The following is a 27682-nucleotide window of genomic DNA, read 5'->3' on the forward strand; positions in this document are numbered from 1 at the left end:
ACAATTATTGTTATTAAACTAAAATTTAAATATTGTAATTTTAATAAACCAACAAAACTTTAAATATTCACTTCTCTCAATTTGTTCAGCAGCGGCTCGTGCAGGTAGGAGTGGTAGGGCGGTGGGGCGGTGGGAGTCGATAGACGACGAGGGGAAAGAATAATTATTTCATTTTTCCTCATCGTCGTCAGTCGAGTCCCCCTCACTCTGCCCCACCACTCTTACCTACACGAACCGCTCCTGAATTTGTCTGTGGTGAAATCTTTCAGGATATCTTGGAGGTCTACCTTTTGCAAGACGTCGTATTCAGTGGCCATAATGCCAAGTGAGTTCAGCCGCTCTTGTGTCATTCAAGATCAATGAACATTTTTCAGTAGTTTTAACTTTGAAAAGGTTCCTTCACCGGTAGTGTATCTTCAAGATCAAATCAATATTATTTTGATCTGATGTCACGGGCCCCCAAAAGAAGTGGGGCCCATAGGCCGGTGTCTACTGTGCCTATTGGGAAATACGGAACTGCCTTCTCGCCACACTTAAGCCCCTGTCCTTGTCTCCTGGGTTGGTCTTCATCCCCCTCTAACGGCCTGATTCACAAAACTACCATACACTACTTGATGTGGCCTACTGCTGTAAACTCAGGAGTAAGTCAAGAGTAAGCCATGAGTAAATCACGCGTACTCACAGAAATGTCTTTATGAACTGGGCCCTGTGTTTCATCATGTGAAGGAGGCCTGGGGACATAAACCCTAAATTCCAAATTCAGGGATAATTTTGTTCAAGTTAGTCCCTTCTGTTGGCTTTATTACTGTCCAGCAAGCAAGGTGGGGGTAGCAAACAAGGCGAGGAGGTAGGGAGTTTACAGCTAGCCTAAAAAAACTTCAGTTGCGCGAGAGGTGTCTATGTTGAGGCAGCAAACATGATGTAGAAGCGAATTTAAGGTTAGACTAAAAATACAGAGCTGGGTCACCAGCAAACATGACATATTAAAGTACGTTGATTTTACTTCGGTTAGTGAATACAGCGCAGTAAAACAAATGTGATTTACCACTGAGCAGCAGCCATAGTGAGTAAAAGTAAGGTATTATATAATAAGTCATCAAAAATAGTGACCAACAATGAAGGTGTTTTATCATTGGTCAACAAACGGTGGGAGTATCGAAGGCAGCTGTCATTGGTCACTAAGCAAGGTGAAATAAAAAGAAAGGGCTGTTATTGGTCAGTAATAACAGTGGATAAAAGGAAGGTCTTTTCTTTAAACATAGTGGGATAAAATGACGATGGCATATCATTGCAATAACCAAAGGAAATGATGGACGGAGTGTTGAACATTGCAAGCACTCACCCCCAGTCAACTGATCTGGGTTTAATCCATCACCGTTCTTTAGCCCACTCTGCCACCCCAGTTCAGACATGGCCATATGGCATATCATTGGCCAGTATATACGGATAAAAAGAAGGAAGACAAAGATGTCTGATATGGAAAATCAAGAACGTAAACCCTCCCACAGGATTGTCTCCATCCCTTCACCCCGCCTTCTTTGGTCAGATGTCTTCCAATAGACCACACTTCCCGCTTTACACCCCCCTTCAGAGACCTTTCTGACACTCACAATTTGTACCATATACTTTTTCAATGTCGGTGCCTTGGGAGGCTTTTAGTGCGACCTAGCCGCCATTGTTGGCCAAGAGATAGGGAGGTAAGTGCTTGAAAAAAACACAAATTCAGAAATCATACAAAAAGGAAGGCAGACAATAATCATGGAAAGCTCATCTGAGCTCTTATCTGCAATCAGACTCCCCATATGTTAAAAGCCTTTAATGTCCCCCCTACTGTCGCGGTGAGTGGTAGCTCCCATCAGCACCTGATAAATGCTTGTTCTTGCTTCCATTAAACAGCACTGCACTTAGATCTTAAACACAGAGGAAGATGCATTTATTCCACTCCAGTATCCTGCTGAAAGGAACACAGACCTTGTGAATAATGTATGCTCTCCTTGGCAGGCATTGCAGACCTGAGCCATTCTGCTAAAACCCCTCTGATGTCGCCTAGGCGCACTGTGGGGCTGCATGAAAGCCACCCCCTGCGGGCCACTACAAAGGGCTGCAGATGAGGATGTCTGATTTTGGTTGTCTGTGTAGGGAACTGAGCCACTGTGATGGCTTTCAAGCCTGGGCACCCTTCCCCCACCCATGTTGCACCTTGCATACATGACTAACGTTGGCGTTCGTCAGTGAGGAGCCCGGACAAGAGCCAAGTTTCAACCAATGCTTACTAGGCCCGGGCACAATCTAAATTATGCTAGTGCAATTTGCATAATTTCAGCAATTATGTGTTACCCTTGTTATGCAAAATTCATGAAATTACACCACACTATGTAACTATGCCGCGTCCATTGCAAACTTTATAGCGCGGGAGCAACATGAACGACCGGTACACGAGTGGCTGTTGTTCACAGCACTTGTGTTTTTGGTTCTATTATTAGTGTAATATGTGCCCTCGCATCCAAAATAGAGAGGACACATTTTGTGCTAAAATATAGTGGCATTTTGCATAAATATGCAAAAATGCATCGACATTTCACATAATTACGTAAAAGCAAATTACACAAATTTTGCACACCCTTGATGCTTATCAATAAACCTCAAATGGCCGGCAATGATAATAGGGTTGCAGCTGTTGCATGAGCACCCAGACAAGTGGAAGCTTTCTCAAACCCAGGACTGGTGCACATCTGCACACGCAGAGTAGTGGTCTTCAATGACGAGTCGGGCCACCTATGCAGCTAGCAAGGCACATCCACTGACATAGTACCAGGAAAGCCCGATGAAGCTTCAGCCTTTGTTAGTTAGCGCCTTCGTTGCTTCCGGCTCTGTCCTTAAACACTGAGCCCACTCTGTCTGTCCCCTCCTCTCGTGCTCACCTTCACTGCCAGCCACCCAGCCTCTATATTCCTCCCTATGTCTTAGATCCCCTCACTCATTAATATTAAACCAATGAGTAAACCAATACTACATCAAAGCCATGAACATCACCTCCCTCTCCCGCCCATCAAAATCTCCCTTGTCCCCTCATGATGTAAATACCTCCTGCCGCTGGAGAGCTCCCCGAGTTATGCCTCTGCTACATAAAACAACCGTAAACTAAATAAACCCGCTGCTCCACATCAGCACTTATAACCGCAGTCTAAAAACACTTCTTCGCCTACTACTAGTCCCTCTACAGACCTTCACCGTCAACGCTTCGGATGTTTGGGCAGATGAAGCCGTCTATCGGACACCTTTCCATCAGACTGTATACCAGGTGCCTCCAACCGGTCCATCGCGAGCTTCCAGGAGCTCCTCAGCACCTTCAGAGGAGCTCCAAGCCTTGAGTTCATTTTTAAATAAGCACAAGGTCATGTTTTCCTGTTAAAGTTAAGGGAAGGCTGATTATTTTACATCATCATCATCAGGCTACAGAAAGCAGGGTCTGATAAGGAGCAGCTGTATGACCCAGACTGGGGCACGGAGGTGAAGAACTGAAGCACTGAGGTATTTAAATCTTCAATCAAAGTTGTGTCAACTCAGTGTTGGAGCTTTGAACAAAACGATGTTTCTGAATGCTTTTAAATGGGAAAAAATACAAATGAAGTTACCCATATGATTAAGTTAACTGCTCATTTTAATTTTCTCCCATTTTTAAAGTGTTGCACTTACAAACAGCAGGCCTTTTGCTCCAAGTGGCCAGTAGACACTGTGCCATAAGTATAACTGAAAAAGAAAGCTTTTTTTTATGAGAGAAGTACAGAAAAGTATTCCATATTATGAAAATGTTTGCAGAACATTTTTCTGCACTTCAAATTTCTCCCATAAAAATAAAAAAGATTTCTGTTATACATGTAAAGGTGCCACATATGGCAATAGGTATGTCCTGGGGTACAAGTACATACGACACAGGCTCTCAGTCACCCATACACACTTATCCTATTCATACGCACACATGTTCATACATCCCCAAAGACCACCCTCTCACTGACACACTGGGCAGCCCAGTCATGGTGCCTCTCGTCATAGTATTTTGTTCATCCATAGTATCTGGCTCTATTGACATTAGGTTTAAAGTCAATGAATCTGGACGTGGGGGGTGTCTGGTGCATTGCACGAGTTGTTTGGCCTTCAGAAGCTCACCCTGATTTTCACTGATCAGAAGTAGCTCTCACTACAGAAAAGGTCGGAGACCCCTGCTGTATATCGAATCCAGCATTGTGCTAATAAAGGTTGCTGGGAAAGATTCGATCAGGTGTCAGTCCCCAGTTAGTTACTGGTCAGAGCAGGTCCTCTGTCGGCTGATTGCCCTGTTGGTGATAGAATCTTCTATTTCTAATATGGCAGACACTCATTCCGTTGAGTCCCTCCGCGGCAATATGGCTTCACGGATGGTCTAAACACCTTCTGCAGCTGTATTATGGAAGAAGAAGATCTTCAGGAAGATGCAATCTTCTTGGACTAGGGCCTGGTGGAGACCACCGGGGCACAGTCCAGTGATGGAACGAGGCAACATCCCTCCGACGCTGAAGGAACTCCACTGAGTCCTTTTGCCAGTTTTTAAAACCATCTGCATCATCTATAAAGCCACCCTCTCCTATCTGGCTGATAAGCTCACTGTCTTCCATGGCTCTCGTCACACCTACAGCCAGGACACCATCAGACTGGCTCTGAAGAAAAGCAAAGAAGGAAAACAAGGCAGCGGTTCATCTCCATCTATGCACCTCGGCTCTGGAGCACGTCCCTGGCTCCATCATGACCGCCCCAACCTTTTTCCAGTTTAGGAAAGAGTTGAACATTACAGACCCCTTCCGCTGTCAGAACCAAGGTACTCCCCATCCAGTCATTGGATGTATATTTAAACCCTTGTACAGTGCTACGCTGCCTTTTCGCTAGGTTTGCGCTATACCAATATCACATACATACATACATATGCACATACATGCATGCATTAATACCTACATACATGCATACATACGTACGTACATTCATGCATACATATGTACATACATACATTCATGCATACAGACATACATTCATACATACATGCACACATACATATGTACATGCATACATACATTCATGCATACATACATACTTATATACATGCATGCATGCATTCATGCATGTCTACATACATTCATGCATACATACGTACATATATAAATACATTCATGCATACATACGTGCGTACATACATGCATAAATACATACATTCATGCATACATACAGACGTGCGTACTTACATTCATGCATACATACATTCATGCATTGATACATACATACATATATACATTCATGCATACATACATACGTAGGTACATACATACATTCATGAAAACAATAGATACATGCATGTATACATACATTCATGCATACATACGTACATACATACATGTATACATACATTCATGCATACATACATACATTCATGCATACATGCATTCATACATATATATATACATTGATGCATACATACGTACGTACATACATGCATACACACATACATACATTCATGCATACATACGTACAGACATACATTCATCCATACATACAGACATACATTCATCCATACATACAGATGTACATACATACGTGCGTACTTACATTCATGCATACATGCATACGTTCATACATGCATGCATAAATACAAGGGTAAAACATGGAAGCAGGGCTCATTGGAATACGCTTCACAGAAAGAACAGAAAAGCATGGAACCAACTTCGAGCAGGATTAACGGAGGCAACAGAATTCAGTCAAGTCGAGGGCTAGGCTGGAGCTGTGGCGTCAGTTACACTTCAGTGGACAGGGAAATTGACTGATGACACGAGTCTGCATTCGGTATCCTTTGCTTCACAGATGCAACCACCTCCCCTCTCCTTGTCCCACCGCTGCCCCTCTCTGTCCTTTGCAGACACAGACATGCCTCTTCCTAATAATAGTTATTTCACATGGCTTCACTGTGCATTGAGGCCTGCAAGAGTATACATAGCCAGGTCCAGGAATGAAAGTGTATCGCTGCAACCGATTGCATAGGCCGCCACATTGTGACCATGCCGTTGATGCTGAATTGCATCATAGGAAATAAGACATTTGATTTTCTTTGGCCCTTGGTAATTGCCGAATGTAGATTTTGGCCCAAAAGAATAATCGTTCTCAGTCCACGCTTATCGCAAGTGGCCACTTGCCGGTATTTCGCGTGGATGGTGCATTTGTAGCTCTTAGAAGACTTGCCCGGGCACCTCAAGCCGCTTTGCGGAGCAGGGGAGCAGCAGGTGTTTCTTTCTGTAGCAAAATCAAAGCTCTCGTCGGCATCAGAACACCTTGCAGGTCGGTCACCAGAGGGTTAAAAGATGTAGGCGCCATCCATACGGTCCTTCCCTGCGCGTCAGCTTCACCTGCACAGGCGGCTTCCATAGCATCGCGCCTTCGTCTGGCTCAACAGCCTGCTCGAGAGAGAGAGAGGTTTCACCCGCGGTGTCTCGATAAAGATCATAAACTGTTTTTTTTTTTTTTTCCACCATTCGTTTTTGCTCTGCCTGTTTGGCTGCTCCGGGAGTGAAGCTGCCTGCAGCGTTCCTTCGATTTGCCCTCTACCATCTGGCGTGAAGCATTGCTCAATGCAAAATCCGATGCAAATTTTACCGTGGCGAGATTATAAATCCGCAGTACAGATCCTGAGACAGGCCAAATGGAGTCGTCCTGCTTGTATTTACTCCCAGATAAGGCTTCAGTGGAAAGAATTCAGATTTCTTGTGCGGTTTCAGGTCATACAAGACATCGCTGTACTCGAGGAAAATAGAGTGTAACCCATGCCGCATAATGCACACGTATACCAGTGCCTCTGTGTAACCATACAAGACACGCTGTACTCAAGGATAATAGGGTGTAACCCATGCCGCATAATGCACACGTGAAGCAGTGCCTCTGTGTAACCATACAAGACATCGCTGTACTCGAGGATAATAGAGTGTAACCCATGCCGCATAATGCACATGCGAAGCAGTGCCTCTGGTGACCATACAAGACACATCTGTACTCCAGGATAATAAAGTGTAGCCCATGCCGCATAATGCACACGGAGGCACTGCTTCACGTGTGCGAAAACAAATACCGACATTAGAAATAAAAATAAAAATAAAAAAAACATGATTAAATTGGAAAATGCTAGAGTCCCTCCAATGGAATCCAGAATTGCATACATTTGAACAGAAATGACACATTTATTGAACTAATGCCCAACCTCAGCCTAACACTCACCCGAAATTCTGAACCCAAAACTTACGCTGATATTATCCATAAAACTAACCCTGAGCCTAACACTCACCCTAGTCCAGAAAATAAGCCTAATGCAAACCCTAAAACTAATCAATCAATCAATCAATCAGGTGGGCAGTGATGTGGCTGTGGTGGGGGGTTGTCGAGGATGAGGCGTGCTGAGGCGTTCTGTATGCGTTGGAAGTCTTTTCTGGAGTTTGGCCGTGGCTCCTGCGTAGAGGGCGTTGCCGTAGTCCAGCCTGTTGCTGACGAGGGCCTGGGTGACCGTCCTTCTGATTTCAGTGGGGATCCATCTGTAGCTCTTGCGAAGCATGCGGAGGGTGTTGAAACAGGAGGAGGAGACGGCGTTGACTTGCAGGGTCATGGATAGTGATGAGTCTAGGATGAACCTCAGGTTGCGTGCGTGGTCGGTGGGTGTCGATGCAGCTCCCAGTGCGGTCGGCCACCAGGAGTCATCCCAGGCGGATAGGGTGAAGCTGAGGATGAGAACCTCCGTCTTGTCTGAGTTCAGTTTCAGGTGACTGTTCTTCATCCATTCGGCGACGGCCTTCATTCCCTCGTGAAGGTTGGTTTTGGCACTGGCGGGGTCCTTGGTGAGGGAGAGGATCAGCTGGGTGTCTTCGGCGTATGAGACAATGTTGAGGTCGTGTGATCGGACGATGTTGGCGAGCGGTGCCATGTAGACGTTGAAGAAGGTCGGGCTGAGGGATGATCCTTGGGGTACGCCGCAAGTGATCTTGGTGGCCTCGGATCGGAATGGAGGGAGGTGGACTCTCTGGGTTCTGCCGGTGAGAAAGGAGGTGATCCAGTCCAGGGCTTTGTCGCGGATCCCCGCGTTGTGGAGGCGTGTGCGTAGGGTGTGGTTGCAGACGGTGTCGAAGGCGGTCCGAGCGGTCCAGGAGTATGAGGGCCACGGTTTCGCTGTTGTCCAGCAGGGTCCTGATGTCGTCAGTGGTGGCAATGAGGGCGGTTTCGGTGCTGTGGTTGCTGCGGAATCCAGATTGTGACGAGTCCAGGATGTTGTTCTCCTCGAGGAAGTGGGTCATTTGCTTGTTGACAATCTTCTCGATGACTTCTGCTGGGAACGGGAGCAGGGAGATGGTTCGGACTTTCTTGAGATCCTTCGGGTCTGCCTTGGGTTTCTTGAGTAGGGCGTTGATCTCAGCGTGTTTCCAGCTCTCCGGGAAGGTGGCGGTCTCGAAGGAACTGTTGAGGATCTTTCGGAGTTGGGGTGTGATGGTGGACCTAGCTTTGTTGAAGATGTGATGGGGGCAGGGGTCGGTTGGCGATCTGGTGCAGATGGTGTTCATGGTTTTGATGGTGTCGTCGTTGTTTACGTGGTTCCAGGAGATCAGGAGGCCGCTGTGGCTGGGGGCGGAGAGTATGAGGTGTCGGCAGCTGTCGGGGGGGGTCTGGGTGTTGAAGCTGTCGTGGATGTCTGTGATCTTGCGGTGAAAGAAGTTGGCTAGTGAGTTGCAAAGGTCTTGCTACGGAGAGATGTCGTTGGAGCTGGGGTTGGGAAGTTCCTTCACGATGTTGAAGAGCTCTTTGCTGTTGTGCACGTTGTTGTCGATGCGTTCCTTGAAGGAGGTCCTTTTGGCGGTTCTAATACTTAGCACTCAAATTAACGCTAACACTAAAACCTGACCATATGCCAGGGCCGCTGATTTTATGTGATTTTACGTACCCCACATTTTTTGCATACTTAGTGCCATGCAATCCATCATCTGTTGCATAATCTGCAGATTTTAATTTAAAAATTGTTTGCAGCTCAAACTTTCTAAAAATGTGATTACACATGTTTCTGCGCATTGGAAAGCCCTTTGCAAAGGTTGACTGGTCACCTTTCTGTTGCTTATTGCTGTATATATGTGTCAAACTGGTACTAATGAGGTGAATCCTTTGCTCAGATAGTGCTAACGTGTAAAAAATGACAAAATAAGGAGGTAATACTATCTCAAAACGTGCTGTATTATTGATTGACATGATTGACCTTTTCTGGATGCATAACTTCGTCAACCGTGCTGCATAATTTGGCCTTCTGTTGCTCTACGATAAACTCAAGCCGAGCCGTGAGCCCTTCTTGAAGACTAATGCTAAAACGATTTAATAGTGGGTTCAATACTATTTTAAAAAGGCAACATTCAATCTGCCAAGGGCTTCAATGTCTTGTGTGACAGCTTCAGGCAAGGCAGGGTCTTTGCCAGCAGCATTTCTGGGACTTGTAGTTTCACTTTATCCATTAAAAGCACTGGCCCTGCAAGCTGCATTAAGTATGGCTGGATGGAAACCCAGGGTTGGTCAAGGATCTCACTATTGATATGGGGCCAGTTGGCAGCTGTAGAATGTTCTTTCTGCAGGAATTTGTTCCCTGTGTCAGGGCACGCCTTGTGACCGGAGTATGCATATAGCATTTACCTAAGCACCATTCTAAAACCAGCTACGCTCTCAACCAGTAAGACCCACCCACAACTGTTATTTATGGCAGATGGGGAATAGGAAATTCAACAGGGACTGGTTACTCCCTATGGCCTGCCACCAGCAAATGGGCTACTTGGCAACTCCACCCTCAATTTTCAAAAGCTACAAGGTGCCTTCAGGCCAGATTATTGGAGGATGTGGCCTGCAGTGCCAGATATCCTACGGGACCTACTTATAGATGCATCCGATGTGGAGGGCTATCTTACAGTCTTTAGAACACTCAAATGTTGAGTACTCCATTGAAGACAGTGGGCTGCTCCGGGCTTCTAATGACCGGTAGAAGCCCGGAGCATCAACATTCCAAAGTTTGTTCACAGCTGTTGGAGCCCGAGGGGATTTCAACCTCCTCGGGCTCCATGGGGCCTTTGTTTCACAAATTAGAACATTCTACTACTCTCTAGGAGTGGAATGTTCTAATAGCCTTAGAGCCCTTTGTAGCGGGCTCTACCGCCCATTAAAGGCCCGCTCCCTTGTAAAAGGCACTCGCCTTCGGCTCCAGTCTTTAACCCTGGAGCGGGCCTTTAATGGCTGGTAGAGCCCGCTACGTTGGGCTCTAAGGCTATATTAAAGCCTGGATTTAATTTTAAAGACAACTTGTTTAGTTTAAAATGCGATACTCTCAAGATCTCCTCCCTTGGAGCTGATCATTCTGCAATGTAGCTTGTTGCACTCTCACAATTCAATGTTATGTACGTCCTGCCTCGGAGAAGATGCGCATCCGCTGACTAGCTATGAGGAGTGCACCATGGAGCCATCTGTATTGTCCTCAGTCTACACATCAAGGTGCCAACATAGGTTCCAGGACAGCCAGATGCTGCCAAATTTTTGGGATGGCCGCTTATGTAAATTTAAAAATGATGACTTTAAATGGAACTAAATGACATAGCCAGGGATAGCCTTGAAAGCTGGTGTGGAATTATACATACTTTGGACTACTGTGGGCTTCGGCAAATTACAGCATGTTGATTTTCAAATTGTCAATAAAAAAAGTATGACTTCCCTCATTAATCTGTCCATTTAAGCAACAAACAAGCTGAGCAGTAAACTGTGCTGCAATCAGGACCTCAAACTTGCATGTCTGCTGTGGAAACACGAGGGACCGGGCAGTCACAGCATGGACTTTACAGGTGCCAAGTTGTAGAATGCATTACCATTTCGCATTAAGTCCTTACCGAGTTAGGCACAAACTAAACAAGCATTGGCATAGCCAATAGGTCTCGCCTTTGGGACCTTATAAGTGTTTAGCCATGCAAATGTTGTATAACTAAATACTTATAAGGTCCCAAAAGCGAGACCTATTGGCTATGCCAAGCGGCCGCGAAAGTGATCGCGATCGCTTACAAGTGAAAGTAATAGCGGAAAAGCGCGTGCGCGCGCCCGCGCTCATGCACTGTAGCTCTAGGCTGGCCTGGTAGCACTTTTTGGAGCCCTCTCAATCAGTTTCACCAGACCAGCGCATGCGCTGGGTCAGACGAGACCTAAAAAAGGGAGGCCAGGATTTGAACCCGGGTCCAAGGTTCAAAAGGTGGCAGTTCGAGTGGCAAGGCCACATCTCCTTTTTCTCCATTTTTGATGTGATAACCTAATGCATTATGGGTGTTGTAGTCTTTGATTGTTTCCCTTGAACTAGTAGTTAAATTGACCCACCAGTGAGCAATGATTTGCAGGTTGAACTGAAACTAAAGTCCGCGATGACCACGTGGAGTGAGGTGGCCACCTTAAGGAAGCAGGGTGTGTTGGGCCTGGCCTAGAAACAGCTTCCTTCTTCAGTAGTGTTCGTTTCCTTTTTCTGGGCCCCTGTTTAGTAATAGTTTGAAAGGCTCAGGGTTTTGTTGCAGAGGTAGTAAGGCCGCTGTGAGTAATCTATTGATCTGTACGAGGTGTTTTATGATGTACTAGTTCATAAGTGGTATCCGGGTAGACTACTCAGCAACACAGTTGTGGAGTTACTTTCCTCTGTTTCATTTTGTTAAGCGCCTTGAAGCCTGTGAGGCAGGCATTGCTTGCGTGTGCACACGATAAGACAACTTACAAAGAGACGGCGGCTGTACTGACACCTTCGAGGCCTGCAGGGTGACTGGCACTGCCAGGGGCAGTCTCACCTGGCGAGCTGGCAATCTCGAGGCCCGCAGTGGCTGGCATTGCCAGGAAAAGTCTCACCTGGCGAGCTGGCAGTCTCGAGGCCTGCAGAGTGGCTGGCACTGCCTGCGACAGCCTCACCTGGTGGGCTGGCAGTCTCGAGGCCTGCAGAGTGACTGCCACTGTCAGCGGCAGTCTCACCTGGCGAGCTCGCAGTCTCAAGGCCTGCAGAGTGACTGCCACTGTCAGCGGCAGTCTCACCTGGCGAGCTCGCAGTCCCAAGGCCTGCAGAGAGGCTGGCACTGCCAACAGTGGTTAATTTGTAAAAAAACTAAGTGCTTGGGCTCTCGTCAGGAGGCAGCTTGAACCAGTCTATTTCTCCTGTTAGCGCTGCCCAAAACAGAACCAACTACTAACCATGGAAGCAGGGAGAGGATATGGCGTAATGGCCAAAGCTGCTGACTTCAGAGCTGGGGAACCAGGTTTTCGAGTCTTGGCGTAGGCTCAGCATTCTGTGATTCTGGGCAGATCACTTAATCTCCCTGTGCCTACCATAAATGAATGTATCTTTAACTGGTGCTCATGAAAAGCGCCGGCGTCCATGATTAAGTGCCGGTGGTGAGCACGGGAAACCACCAGCTCAAATTTAGCACTGACTGCCAGGGACAGTCTCACCTGGCGAGCTGGCGATCTCGCCCGTTTAGCAGGTGTCTTAAGAGAGCTAGGCTTCTATCAGCTGTCGGTGCAGCCGAGGTACCTCCTGCTCACACTATCGGCTTCAGGAGAGAGTGTGATGAAAAGACCCCCCCCCCCCCCATCCTAGAGGCCTGGCTCACGCCGGCTGTGAGATAGGTGTTGGCAGGAGAGGCAAGCCAGCAGAGCACGAACCCGTCAGGGAAATATTACAAAGGAAATGGCTTTTTGATGCGCCTAATAGGTTTCATTCCCCACTGATTCGTGGGTTCATCACCTCGCGGCAGGTACTTCTCTGTTTTAAGAGGAGCGCGCAAGATTCCTCGTGCATGTCAACGTTGTTACTGTAGCAACAGTCCATCGCCTTCACAAAGCGTAGCTGAAAATGGTAATTGTAAATTGTGTTTAAATAGCGCGTAGAACCCCTATTGAGGCGTTGAAGCTCTTTGCGGCGAGTAGCATGCTACTCCAGAACCTAATATGTGTATTTGTACAGCGCACTTTAACCCATAGGCATCTTGCCACTGAATAACAGATGTGTATTGTTACCCAACTCATTGGCATTATTTTATCAACCTCAGATGGTTGAAAGGCTGAGGGGACCTGCCGAGATTTGAACCTGTGACCATGAGGTCAAACACAGGCCCCTGCAGTGGATACATTTGTCCACTGAGCCACCGGACCCAAGTGTTAGAGATGTGCATATGTATGTTAAACAAGCATTGGTAAAGCCAATAGGTCTCACCTATGGATGAACTATTGGCTTTACTAATCAGGTAATGATGGACAGCAGAGGGTCGGTGGGTTTTAGTCAGGCAGACGTAAAAAAAAAAAAAGTGCTACAAAGAGGTCAGTGCTGGCTGCGTCATAGCATTTTTTTCATGGCGTTAGGGGGAGGGGAATAAGCAAAACAGGAACAGCAAGCAGTGGGAGAGGGTGGGAGTGGAAGAGGCAACACAGATGTGGGGTAAGAAGCAACAAGGATGGAGTAGTAGGATTATTAAGCAAAACGGACAGGGGGTGGGAGGGAAAGACATCACATGGATGGGGGTGGGAGGAGAAGAAAGAAGCAACACGCACAGTGGGGTGGGAGTGGAAGAAACCAGAAGAAAAAAAAAAGAATAGTACCTCAATGACAGTGTGATCAGCGGAAGGACAGCAATCAAAATGAAGCAATCAGTACATGTCTGTGCAGCACCCGAAAGGAGGAAGTGAAGCTAGCTCGCGCTAGCCAATTAGACGGCAGCAAACGAGAGTGACAATGAAGCCCACGAATGGTAAGCAACGGGCGGGCTCCAAGCCCCTTAAAGAACACAATATCTCTCACAAGGTAGTGCAGGTAGGACCTAAAAGAGGGGGAAATTAACATTTTGCAGCGTCGATTCTTTTGTTTGACTATATTTATTTGTGGCCTCATAAGGGGTAGGAAATGCTATAATATGTATTATACAATACAATTCTTGTATGACCTCATCAGTCCCTGTCTCAGTCAGTTGTAGGCTACTAAATCTGTATTCCCTATCACCCCCACACACGCTTTCAGCTAATATGGTTCAATAACTCAACACGCGTGCAGCAGACTCTGTGTGCAACTTACAGGTGACAGGCTTGACTTTAGGTTAGGCTGGCTCAGCCTTACATCCACTAGTTTGAGGTGAACAAAATGTGCACCCACACGTAGATTAACAGTAATATCTGTTCTTTGCAGTGGTAGGATGCTACGTGGGTGCTGCTGGGAGAGCTACATGAAAAAGCAAGTTAATCAGAATCTAAGCAATGTCCCACGGTGTTCAGAAAATAAATGCAAATACTCTTGGCCAAATATTTTACATCCAGGCCAAGACTGATTTTCATTGGCTGATTTTTTAGTTTTATATAGCGCAAACTGGACCCGAAGGTATCAGGTATCAGAGCGCTTTACATGACCATGTGCGTTACACAAGGACACATTAATTTTTTTTGTCAAGCTCAGGGAGATTAAGTGATTTGCCCAGAATCACAGGATTTTGAGCGTCATTGCCGAGACTTGAACCCGGTTTCCCAAATTTGAGATCGACCGCCCTAGCCATTCGGCCACATCCTTTACCCCACCCTGTAGTGGCCAAGGAATAGACACGCGACCACGCAATCTGCGGAGAAGCAGGATAAATCCTCCAGCAAGCTCTTCCACAGATATAGGGTGTTACAAAGATCTTTCCCAGATCAAACTCATTTTACTTTACACTAACTTAAACAAACTTTTCCTAAACCTAAACATTAAACAAACTACTAGCTCCGCACAACCAAACACAAAAAAAACAACATACACAATCCAACAATGGCAGGCCGAGAAACCAACTTAGAACGCACTACAAGGCCATAATAATGACTGATAGCTGTATACACATGCCAATAATGTAAAATATTGACTAATGGTGTCTGGCACTGACAGTGGTATCATTCGAACCCTGGTCTCAGAGTTGGATGCTGATTTTGGCTCAGAGCATTCTGCATTGGCAAGAAGGTGATTTTTTGGTGTTGTGTAAATCTATAAAAATTAATTAAAATTCTCAGATTAAAAGGCTGGCAGCAGAGGAGCTCAAAGACCGACTACACGAAGGCAAAACATATAAAAACGAGCACTGGCAAAACCAATAGTTCTAGCATTGGCTGCCAGCCTTTTGGCTTTCTCAGTGCTTGTTTTTGCAAAACTTTAATGTTGGAGGAAGCGTCTGAGCCCTCGTCCATCTGGAAAGAAATGGAGGCTTAAAGCCAAAATATTGTTTTGTGCTCAAAAAGCAAACATTGCAATAGTAGTGCCGAAGGGAACTACTTTTTATGTGGATGTGCACCTTGAGAAAGACCAAATACCATCACTCACAGTGAAGTTTGCCAATTCCTGAAGTGGGCTGATGCAGAACAATGTGAATGACAAACTAACAGACCAATGGCTGAACACTGCAGCTTGAAGCCTTGTAAGAACTACATCACTCATCAAATCACAAGGTACTGGCAAACGCTAAACCTAACAGTGAACAGCTCAGTTAGGGTGACAATGCGCTGCACCAGCTGGGTACACTTATAAAATCAAATTGTGAGGAGTGCCCACCCCTACTCAGCACAGGAGTTCTGGTGAGCACAGAGGGCCGCTGTCTGCGTCACCCCACAAATTGTACCATGCACGAGGGTTGAGTGTTTTTTTGGGCTGCCAGAAGGATGTACCCCTGTCTTCTTGCAAAAACGCTCACTGCCTCCAGCTGGCATGCCTTGGCATGTGCTGTGCCCAGGGCAGCTGTTGCTGTGGCGTGTTGATGGAGGCTGGAGATGTACCAGCGTGGGAAGCATGTGAATCTAAGGCCCACTTCTCTGAAGAACGGAAAAGGCATCTTAGACATGATGGTTTTAGGTACACAAAAGTATTGCACCCGGTCACCTGCCAAGAGTCATAGGATTCCGCCCCTTCCACCCTGGGGTGCATGTAAAATCTGTAATACTATGAGCGGTCATCTCAAGATTCCCTGTGAGATGCGGCAGGTCATTTAAAGCTCTGGATTTTCAGTGCAGCTGTCTTGTTCCTAAGCCTCGGTTGTGAACTCCGCTCTGTTCATGGAGTTTGCGGAGTTTTCCACACTCCGCAGAGCACGTGGAGTGCACAGAGCAGAGTTTTGTTTCCTCGCACGCCCTCACCAACATTAAGTTGGTGAGCAGGAGCAAGGAAAATCCAACGCTAGACCATCTACCAGCGAGATTACTCAACTCGGGCGGTCGTGAATGGTCGCTACCGCTCGCATTGAGAAACCATCCGTTTGCATTGAAGAAGTTGCTGCTCGAGTAAAAAATCTACTCAAATGGCAGAAGCAGCATCCTCTTGCGCTGCGCATGGTGCCATTCACGCTGATTTTCCAGCACGGGACAATCATGCGCTAAAAATCAGTGCGAATGGCACACCTAGCGCACTCTGCTGCTTGCGGAACTCCGTGTAGCGCCAAAGAGATTTTTGGACGCTTCTCAGCGAACTCTGCCCAGGCCTACTTGTTCCCCAATCTTTACAAGATGCATAAGGTGGTCATTGGTCCCACACACAGGTGCGTTATTTTCTCCCTCATGCAATTGGCAATTTGGAGTTTTATTACGCTTCCTATGGAGTGCTTGCATTGCAATGCATGAGCGACTATTTTACATCTGAAAAATACACTGAATCATCACAAGTTAACTTTGTTATCTCATTGACATTTTATATACAGAAAGTAATGATTTTTTTGTGTTGTGGTTTTTTAAATTGCAGCAGGTTGTTTTTAATGTTTTAGTTACGCCTCAAATGGAAACAAAATCTATTGGCTTTGCTGCAGGGTTTCGCTTTATCACTCTAGGTTATCGTCAAGGAGCTGTAAGGCTTGGCCTTTTCACCCATGGTACCATGAGTGATGCCGCACGATTCAACCTCTCCCACTCTTGTTCAACAATGTAAAGTAACAGGACTAGGCTTGTCCACATCAGGTCCCACGCAGAGGGCCTCATTACCTCTATCCATCTTCCTGGATGCCAACCTTACGCTTGAGAGGTACTTCTCCCCTCTTGCAGAACCAATTCCTCAGCTGAAGCTGAAAAAGTTCCTTCAAGATGGCCCCCATTACCCAGGTACCACCACAAAAGGGAGGAACTTAGACCGTCACATGCTCTTTCGTGCCAGGCAAAAGAAACATGGAAAAATCAAGCCATCTGGAAAATAATCAAACCCTCACCCCTGGGGCAGTGGGAGGCGGGACTCAGGACTGAATCAAGGAAGGCCAGGACTCAGAGTAATGAAGATTCCCAGTAAGTAACCGGGGCACCAGTCTCCGCTGTCCACTCCTGAGAAGCAGTGTTGCCATGCTTAGCCGGCCCATGTCCACTTTAAGGCATCTTGACGGTGCTGAAGGGACTGGTATTAAATACTGCAGGTCCTGTATGGAGTGCGGTACGGCCATCCTTGTCCATCCGAGGTTCTCTACATGATTCAGCAGGGTTTGACCTTCTCCCCCTAAGTCACCAGAGGAATGCCATAGCATTAACTTGTGTCTACTCCTGGCTACCAGTGCAATGGAGCTGGGCTCAGCCACGTTCACTATTAGTCACCTTTGGTATGCTGCATGACCTTGGAGTTTCCACCCAGGACCGCAGGTCCACCCCCGATCTCCTAAGAGGTGCTGGAGGGCGTGGCATTTACATCCATGCAAGGCTTGGCGGGAAAACGACTTGTCACCAGATAACTTGGCCGTTTCCACCACATGTCACCTGAGGGGTGCTGCAGGGCTCACCTGTGTCTGCCTTTGTTTACCTAGGGTGTGAAGCTGGGTTGAGCAGTGCTTAATTTCAGCCGGTGGATCTGGGGCTTGGCACTGGCACTTAATTGGTTTCCGGTGCTCAGCTCCGGCACTTAATTGTCAACACCGCACTTAGGACAGTCTGCCACATGGTGGTGCTGCTCATCTAATTTAGAGACGAGCAGAACAACGGTTGTTTACAAATACAATATATATTTAAAATTACTAATACCTGCCTCCCCAGCCATTCCTTTAGCTTTGGAGACCTGAAATAACCTGAACTGTCGCACTTGCAGGCGAGAGAGATGGTTAGTAGTTGTTTTGCCAGTGATGACAGGGGCGATGGGTGGTGCAAGCTGCAGTGGCCTCCTGGTCAGGGCCCTGGCACTTTTTATTTTACTAACAAGACACTGGGGCTCAGCCCTGTCCACCTTGTAACACCAGTGCCCCAGGGCTCGGTTTTGTCCATCCCATGTCACCTGGAGGCAGGGCCGTACTAGGAACCCAAAGCAGCCCACGGCAATTTTCTCGGACCACTCCCTGGGGAAGCACTGACTGGCCCCGGAATGCTGGAAACATGTGCTCACTGCTTTCGTTACTGGGGGCCGCTAAAACAGCACTGCAGCAAAATGGGCCCCTGGAAACAAAATTGCCCCCACCCCCGCAGCAAAACAGGTCCCCACCCTTCCAGCCTCCTGGTGAAACGCCCAATGCCCGGTATGGCCAGTTCGGCCCTGTGTGCAGGGCGCCACTGTACTTTGCTTACCAACCTCGCCCTTTGCTGGCTCCACACCACAACTCATGCTGACAGAAGTCAACCTCGTGGCACCTCACACAGGCCTCGTGTATCCTGTCTAGCCTCATTTCCTGGCTCCGACGACTCTCGTCCACCCTCGCTTGCGCTCTGCGTGCCATCCACAACTTTTATGCTAAAAATCATTGTAACCTGGAGCGCCAATCGGTTCAGCGCAGGCACATCACAACTACAACTCCCAGAATGCATCAATTGTCAAATGAAAGCACAAGAGTGGTTCAATGAAGCGATGGAGCGAGAAGGCAGTTCCACTCTCTCCCCCTCCTCTTCCCGAGCACCGCCCTCGCCCCTTCACGCGCACGCCCTTCACGCTCATCTGTAAACACCGGTTGTCTCTGATCCATGCGCAGCCGCAGGGGACGCTGGTTAGCGAACTGCGCAGCAATGATCATCGTACTCGTCGTCAGATTAAAGACCCTCGAAATCAGGAGATGAGCGGAGCGGGGGGGGGGGGGGGGGGCGCTGGAGGGAGTGTGTCCTCCTAACGCCCCTGTCCCCAGAGGCCGGAGTGCGCCCCTTCACGTCCCCCTTCACCCCACCGACAAACCGATGCTCACCACTTCACGGTTTATCAGAAGCGATCCGCACTGACAGCTGCCCGGGGGAGAAGGGCCCGGGAAGGGGGTGGGTAGCATCCGTGGAGAGAGAGAGAGTGTGTGGAGAGAGAGAGAGTGTGGAGAGAGAGAGAGTGGAGAAGGAGAGAACAAACGGGGTCATGGAGAGCGGGGGCAAAAGGGAGCGAGAATGAAAGGAGGAGAGATACTGACAGAAAGCGAGAGATTGGAGCAAGGAAGGAATTGATAAAGATAGAGTGACTATCAGAATGCAGGGAAAGAGGAAATGGAACGGAAACGGGGGATAGGGCACGCTCTCTGGCGCGAGCAGAGTGAATGCCTCTAAGTCCCCCAAGCGCGGCGGTTCTTGACCTTTGACTTTTTTGGACCCACGGGGAATCACTTTTGGAAGCTGGAGACCCCTGCCAGTGCCAATGCAAATTCTATGATTTGAATCTCAACAAAAATTACTTTACTACATAAATAAGCATGCATCAAAATACAAAGATTAATAAATATTTGAATTCACAAAGTAAAAAGGGACAACAATCGTACTTTATTTGGAGGAGAAGCTTGAACCTTTTCAAAATATTATTTTATTTCAAAAGATAAATCGATATATATATATATAGACATACATATAAACACACATAATATATATATATAATTTATCTTACACCTACATCGCTGGAGTGTTCATTTATCTCGCTCCAAATCGGGACATGCTAGATGAGAACTTAATCTTTCACATGTCTTGTGTTGCAATATTGTGCTTTTAGAATCAAATTGGCCCACGGACTTTGATATTTGCACTACGGCACATGAGGCATTATGGGATGTGTAGTCCCTTCGGGGACACTAGCGAGAACCTGGAGACTGACATTTATGTCTAAAAAGTACACACTATGTGTTTTTTAGCCTCTAGGTTTTGACTTTCAGCCTCAATTTTGTGCTTACTGGTGCGATTTAAACTGGGCTAATTACAATATTGCTCCCGGTATGCAGCACTAACTGGGGTCACAGGTCAAGCCCGGCAGAGAAGTCACAGTCTGATTTTATCAATTACGGGCTAATGTGTCCTTTAAATGTTTAACATTGTCACTTGCAGCACGTTCCTATTTTATTTTTTATGTTTTATTTTCGTTTTTTTGGGCAATTTGTTCTGAGGGTTGGCGCCATTGTTCGGTACTTCTACAAGCACACTATGGCCTTCTAACATGACATGCCCCCCCAATATCAGCTAAAGACATACCCTCTCAGTGTGCACTTTAAGAGTTGTTTCTTAAAAAACGTATCACTCACAGCAATGTAAGCTGATTTTGCACCTTGTTGGTACATGCACGACATTTTGCTGCATTTTGCTGCATTTTGCTGCATTATGCTTGTTTATGCTTTTTTAGTGATTTGATGTTTCACTAGCCACATCTGTGGTTGTGTACATCATGTTATTGCTTAAGCACAGTGACATTGCGCATTGGGATAATCTGTTTTCTATGTCTATCTATGCCTAAATGTGGGTAGGGCTATATATACCTGCATGTATCTGGCGCCATTTAGATTGATAAAGGCTGCTGTGCAGCCGAAACGCGTCTCTCTAGCCACGGGGTCGAGGGAGACCCGAGAAAATAAAGAAGCCCTATACTTACAGCCTTGAGTGCGTGCCTTCTTCTTTGCAGGAGCAGGATTGTTCTTTGATTGATATATATATATATATATATTTATATATATACGTCTGGCCACTCATTCACTAGTACAGCGCTATGTGATCAAGGCCGCATGTCTGGTGGCCGAAACACGTCATTTGGACACTTGATGCTTGAATAAATCCTCATTTAACTCTCAACTTTGCCTTTGGAGTCTGTTTCCTGGTGTTGCGCCTTTCTTTGGATGGTGGTACCCCTGGGATCCTGCTGTGGAATATATATATATTATATACACACATACACACAAACCCTCTCTTTTTGTCAGTGCATCCTAGTGAGTCCACAGTCGCCCATGCTACTGGTTGCTGTACTTGCGCTGCTCTTACGAATGAAGCTCAGGATACCGGTGATAGCCTCCAGTTTCAAATACCTCCTCAATTATAGAGCGTTTAAAATTTTCATTTTGGCTTTTTTATGTGTATATATAGTATTAATCAACTAAACGTGTTTAATTTTCCAAACAGTAGCGGACCCCATGAGCAGGCGTTGCACACTCTCATGGGGTCCACAGACCACAGGTTCAGAACCACCGACCTAGCAGATTCCTCATACAGGCTGTGGACCTCATGGCACGGATTCCGCTTTCACATAAAAAGACACACACGACCCCAGTAATTCATTTTTTGGAAAATATGGATCAGAAACATTGATTTGCTTTCACATTCGTAGTAAAACTTTATTGTGTTAAGTGGCTTTGAGATTGTTATGAAAATTGAAAAAATGGCTTTGGTTATTTTCATAAGAAACATATTTACAACATTCGACAGAAAAATTCCACGTCTGCATTGCTGCAGCCCAGAACACACCTCAGTTATTTATATCGCCAAGTCTAAATGCTTGACACGTCTAACCCGTTTGTTAAAAAGGGCAAATTAAGATGACAACCTTGTCAACGAGCATCCATTCTTCCCTCGATCACGCACATGTCAGGGTGGATCTCAGGCAATAAACAGTAAATGCCCCATCCCAGAAGTTTTTTTTTCTTCAAGTTTTTATATCAACCAATCAGTATTTGTATAGTGCGACTAATCACCTATGAGGGTATCCGGGAGCTGGGTAGCAGGGCTCAGTCGAAAAGCCAGGTCTTGAGTCTCTTTCTGAATTCCTCCAGTGAGGGGGATGTCTGGAGATGGAGGGGAAGGCCGTTTCAGAACTTGGCGGCGAGGTAAGAGAAGGAACGGCCTCCGCTGTCGCTTAGTTGGATGCTTAGGGTATGTGAGAGGGCGAGAGTGGCGCGAACGTGACCCAAGAGCATTAGAGCGCTTTCCATGAGCACCAGATTACATTACACAAGGTCACTTTTTTGTATGTGGTTTTTTTAGGCACAGGGAGAGGCAAGTTATTTGCCCAGGATCACAGAGTATGGAGCTGACACCTGGCTCCCTGCTTCATAGTAAGGCTCTCTGGCCATTAGGCCACATCTCCTTCCTCTCTGCTGCATGGGCCTCTCATGTTGGGGACACAGGAGTTAAAAGCATGGTTCTGTTCTGAGTCCCAAAAGCTCAAATGTGCCAACCCCCTAAGGCCCACACTGAGGGCACACAATTTGCACAAATGCATTGTGGTAAATGCAGGGCTTGATAACTCTTACTTCAGTTGAAAGTCTACAGTTTTCACCATTGTTGGTGCAGTCAGTGCTGAAAATCTCTAGTCTAGACCCATTTCTGGATGCGTGTCCTTCTTCAGTAGCGAGTAACTCTTTAAATGGGGGGGTGCAGGCAATGCCGCTCACAGTCTTCCCTGGTTTCTGTACCACTACCAGAGCGCAGGTGCACCCAATGAGCTCGCCCAATAACTCGAAGGAGCCAATCACAAGAAAGGTGGTGGAGCACCCTACCTGGCATACCAGAGCACAATTTGCACAAATGCATTGTGGTAAATGTAGTGCTGGATACCACTCGCTTCAGTTGAAAGTCTTTTGATTTCACGGCTGTTGGCAAGGCCTTCAAAGTAAGTCTGTGAAATTGTAAAGATGACTAAGAGCATGCAAAAACAACTGGTGCAGCACCAAATCCCTCCCATGACCAAAAAGGAAATTACCACAAAAATATGATACACAGAATTAACACAGACATTTGGACCATATCACCGTCTCACAAAAAGGCACACTTAAAGGCACAGGATGGCTGGGTTAGTTATGGCGGCCATCGGGCCCTGGAGGCCTCTGAAGGGCAGGTAAAGAGAGTGACATCGATCTGGCTGGAGCTTCATCACTCCATGCTCACTGTGAATTTTTAAGTCACAGTTTTATTTAGGGTGAACCCCTATACCCCAGAGGGCTTTACAGCACCCCATATGTCCCAAGACCTTGACAGAAGCATCCCTGGTGACGTTCTTCTGGGGCTTTCCTCCAATCCAAAGCCCTGAAAGGTAACCTCAGACAGCGCAAGAGAGGAGGGGGAAGGACAGATAAGCAACACGCACACTTTATTGCACTTAAGAGGCTGCAGGGACAGTGGTGGCTCCTACCCCCCCCCCCCCCCCCGCTGAGAGGCAGCTGAGGGAAACAAGAACAAAAATAATAAAACCCTCTTATTATCATTTTATTTTCCTTCCCCGCTAGGGCCAGTCAAGTCTGGGCGGGGCCATGATGACAGCAGCAGAGCAGTAGTGCATACTGTAAGTGTGCATGATGGTTTGGCTGGCTGTCTAAGGCCGGCAAAACCGTTATGCACACATAGATCTCTCTCCACTGGAGTTGTGCTGCACACCCGGGTGGAGAAGAGGCACAGGCTCCTAGGACCTGAGCAAGCTTCAAACCAGCCCGCTCAGGCAAATCACGGCGCTGCTCTCATGCTGTGTTACCAGGATGAGAGCAGCGTCTTGTTTGGCGCTTAGGAGCCTGCGCAATGTGCACCAGCCCATGCGGAATCGAAGTCGAGAATACAGCCGAAGAACTCCAAGACGGCGGCCAGCAGCGACAAGTAAGTGCTTTTTGTTCGTTTTTTGGGTGGTGGTATTTACCCCCACACCTCCCCATCCCCACCCCACCACTTGTTATCAACAGCAGCCGCTACTGTGCAGGGGCCAACCCTAAATACGACCACCGCCCATGTTTTCGTGATGGGAGGAGTGGTCAGTGCCCCCATATCTTTGGACAAACAAGGCTGGGATCAGATGGGGAAGCTGCAGGTCTGGATTGAAGTGCATTTGTTGAACTGTTGCTGTATGCCAGTACTGAAACACCAAGAAACTCTGCATTTCTAAATGAGCGTGCAGTGGTCGAGCTGCAGGAATAAGCCAGTATGTAACTAGCAAGCAATACTGCATTTCTAAAGCAAGGTTCATTGGTGGAGCTGTAAGCTTGGGCCAGAACTAAAAATAGCTAGGAGTGCTGCAGGTCTGGATTGAGGTGCATTGGTGGAGCTGTAACCATAAGAAAGTACTGAAATAGGCAAGAATGACACAGGCGAGATTGGGGCGCATTAGCATGGCTGTGTCCTGGGACCCGACTGATATCAATGGGGAGTCTTGAGGCAGCATTGTGGTATAAAGGAGGAGCTGTGTGGCTTGTTGGGAACCTCTACTGGAACAGCAGATCGGGCTTCAGTTCACAAGAATTGGAAGAACCGAGTGTTGACCCTGTCCGGTGCCATGGTTGCGTCACTTCAAACATTTCATTTCAAAGGGGTCTGCACACCATGAAGCACTCTGTGACCCCACACCCCAAAAGGGCAGTGGTTTTCATAAGGGTGTAAACGCCATTTTCAAGTATGTGGACCCCACATTAAATGCAGAAGCTTGGATGGAAGACATGTCACCTCAGACGTTATTGGCTGGGTAGCTTCTCAGTGGCATGATGCAAAATGATGGGGCTTTCCTGCACAATATGGCGACGAGCCCCTCAGATTCCCATATCTCACAGATATTCATAAACCTTAGACTGAATAAATAGGCGCTTTTTTGCTGTTCGTCTCTGCACCTGAATTGAGCTGCATTGTGCATCTGTCTCAGTGAAGACTTGGAGGAAGTCAATGTTCTCTTTGCTTTGATAATTATTGTAATTAGTGATTGAGGTGCTGACCCCTTTCTCTTTTCCCTTTTTTCACTTAAGGCAAAGCAGTGATATACCACAATAAGTATTTGCAAAGCCAATAGGTCTCGTCACGGACACCTACTAGCATTGCCAGTGCTTTCTGGCAATGCTGTACAGCATTAACAAAAGGCAAAAAGGCATGACAGAGTGGCCACATTATTTTGCAGGGCAGCTGCGTCATATTGTAGGCATGCGCATGTGTCAGGATGCATGTGCCAAGTGGGCACCATTTTATTTAATTTACTGATACAAGATGGGTTGGTAAATCCCAAAAATATGAAAATGAAGTCGCTTTTATTTATGAAGTGAAGGGCCACCAACAACTTGCTGCCCAGACCTACAAACATAAAAGCTAAAAGTAACCAACATTGGCATAGCCAATAGGTCTCGCCTTTGGGACCTTGTAAGTGTTTAGCTACGCAACAGTTGTTGTTGCACCAAAGAAATTGTGCTGCATAAATAAATACTTATAAGGTCCCAAAAGCGAGACCTATTGGCTATGCCAATGCTTGTTCTTTGTAAAGAAATAGATGCTTGTTTCTATTTCTTTACTTTTGCTATAATCGCGGCACCGGCGCTTTATTTTTTACATTAAAAGTAAAGCGCCGGTGCCGCGATTATACCAAAGGTAAAGAAATAGAAACAAGCATCTATTTCTTTACTTTTGCTATAATCGCGGCACCGGCGCTTTATTTTTAACATTAAAACTAAAGCGCCGGTGCCCGATTATAGCAAAAGTAAAGAAATAGAAACAAGCATCTATTTCTTTACAAAGAAAAAAGCTGGGGGGAAAAATGCTACCGCCGGCCACAGCCTGCAGTGCAAGCGCGCGCCCGCGCACATGCACTGCATGCTGTAGCCGGCGGTAGCATTTTTTGAAGCCCTCCTTACATAAGGTCTCTGCCAGACCAGCGCAAGCGCTGGGTCAGGCGAGACCTAAAAAACAGGGCCTTGGTGTGCGAGGGCGGCAACAGAGGAGTGGCTCAGTGTGGTGAGTGGGGTGGAGGAAGGGAAAAGGAGCACACAACTGAGGGAACAACAAGGACGGTTGGGGGAGATGCCCACATGGGAGAGAACAACAAGGGGTTGGGTTGCCACCTTTCTTACTGACCTGCACTTAAAAATACAGCCCAACCCAGTAAAAAAACCAAAGCAAAACAACAACAAACAAAAAATCCAAGTGGCAATCCTAAACAGGGGTGAAGGGAAAAGCACACAGGCACGAGCAACACAGAGCCTGGGGGTTGCAGGGGAGAGAGCAGCACATGGATGAGAGAGCAACACAGAGCTTGGTGGGGATGGAGAAGAACAGGAAGGAGACAGCTGAAAAACACATGTACTATCATGGAGTACTTAAGCAAAAAGAGAAACATAGTTTCCTAAAAGTGAGCAATGAAAAGACAAGTAAAGAGGCTATGCTTCAGGGGAGGAACAAACACAATATGGACAAGGTAAGTCATCGGAAAGAAAGCAAGCAAATGAAAGCGAACAACAAAGCAAACCAATACTAAGACATGGACAGGGTTTAATCCCTCTGTAAGGTCTGTCTGTAAGCTCCTAGTAAACTCACAATCGGTATTTTGCAACTAGGCAGATTGTGCAGTTACATAGCCTTGACCTAAAAATAGTCTCCTGCCTTCTTTTACACTTAATGTTGTACAAGAAAGATATTTTGATATTTTATACATACATCAAGGCAGATATCTTGTCTTTATTGAACACTGTGGTCTAACTTAGGTCAATAAATAAATGAATGTAAAATACTGTCATTTGGAGCTAAAGGGACAGCATAGGAGATATTCAGCCAGTGGCTGAATAGCATGAGTAATAGTGAAAACTGCTTAAATCCCAGTTTTCCAATTTGACAAATTGTGTGATTTTACACAATCCGCTTAACTTAACTGTGTTTCATTTGAATTAAGTGTCACATCTGAAACCACCCTAGAATGGCTCTAGCAGGATGGATCAAGCCACTTTCATTATCGTCAATAATGCTTTAATTGTTATCTATCTATCTATCTATCTATCTATCTATCTATCTATCTATCTATCTATCTATCTATCTATCTATCTATCTATCTATCTATCTATCACTCTGTCTCCCGCCCTATCTATCTATCTATCTATCTATCTATCTATCTATCTATCTATCTATCTATCTATCTATCTATCTATCTATCTCTCACTCTGTCTCCCGCCCTATCTATCTATCTATTTATCTCTCACTCTGTCTCCCGCCCTATCTATCTATCTATCTATCTATCTATCTCTCACTCTGTCTCCCGCCCTCTCTATCTATCTATCTATCTATCTATCTATCTATCTATCACTCTGTCTCCCGCCCTCTCTATCTATCTATCTATCTATCTCTCACTCTGTCTCCCGCCCTATCTATCTATCTATCTATCTATCTATCTATCTATCTATCTATCTATCTATCTATCTATCTATCTATCTATCTATCTATCTATCTCTCACTCTGTCTCCCGCCCTCTCTATCTATCTATCTATCTATCACTCTGTCTCCCGCCCTCTCTATCTATCTATCTATCTCTCACTCTGTCTCCCGCCCTCTCTATCTATCTATCTCTCTGTCCATCACTCTGTTTGTCTCCCTTTCTCTCTGTCTCTCTCTCCGTCCATCACTCTGTTTGTCTCCCTTTCTCTGTCTCTCTCTCCGTCCATCACTCTGTTTGTCTCCCTTTCTCTCTGTCTCTCTCTCCGTCCATCACTCTGTT

General features: G+C 46.4%; 1 protein-coding gene across 4 annotated transcripts in view; it reads right to left on the reverse strand.

The window, feature by feature from the left end:
* Nucleotides 1–27682, reverse strand: part of CASKIN1 (CASK interacting protein 1) — a 719688-nt gene that overhangs the window by 380097 nt on the left and 311909 nt on the right. The window contains exon 1 of one of the 4 annotated variants that reach the window (XM_085629425.1): nt 18608–18717. The exons of the other annotated variants lie outside the window; for them this stretch is intronic. Within the exon in view, the coding sequence (XP_085485551.1) occupies nt 18608–18701 (94 nt within the window). The 5' untranslated portion in view covers nt 18702–18717. Of the gene's footprint in view, nt 1–18607; nt 18718–27682 lie in introns of those variants that run through there. 4 annotated transcript variants of the gene reach the window in all.

The sequence above is a fragment of the Triturus cristatus genome, chromosome 10 (assembly GCF_964204655.1).
Source record: "Triturus cristatus chromosome 10, aTriCri1.1, whole genome shotgun sequence".
NCBI lineage: Eukaryota > Metazoa > Chordata > Amphibia > Caudata > Salamandridae > Triturus > Triturus cristatus.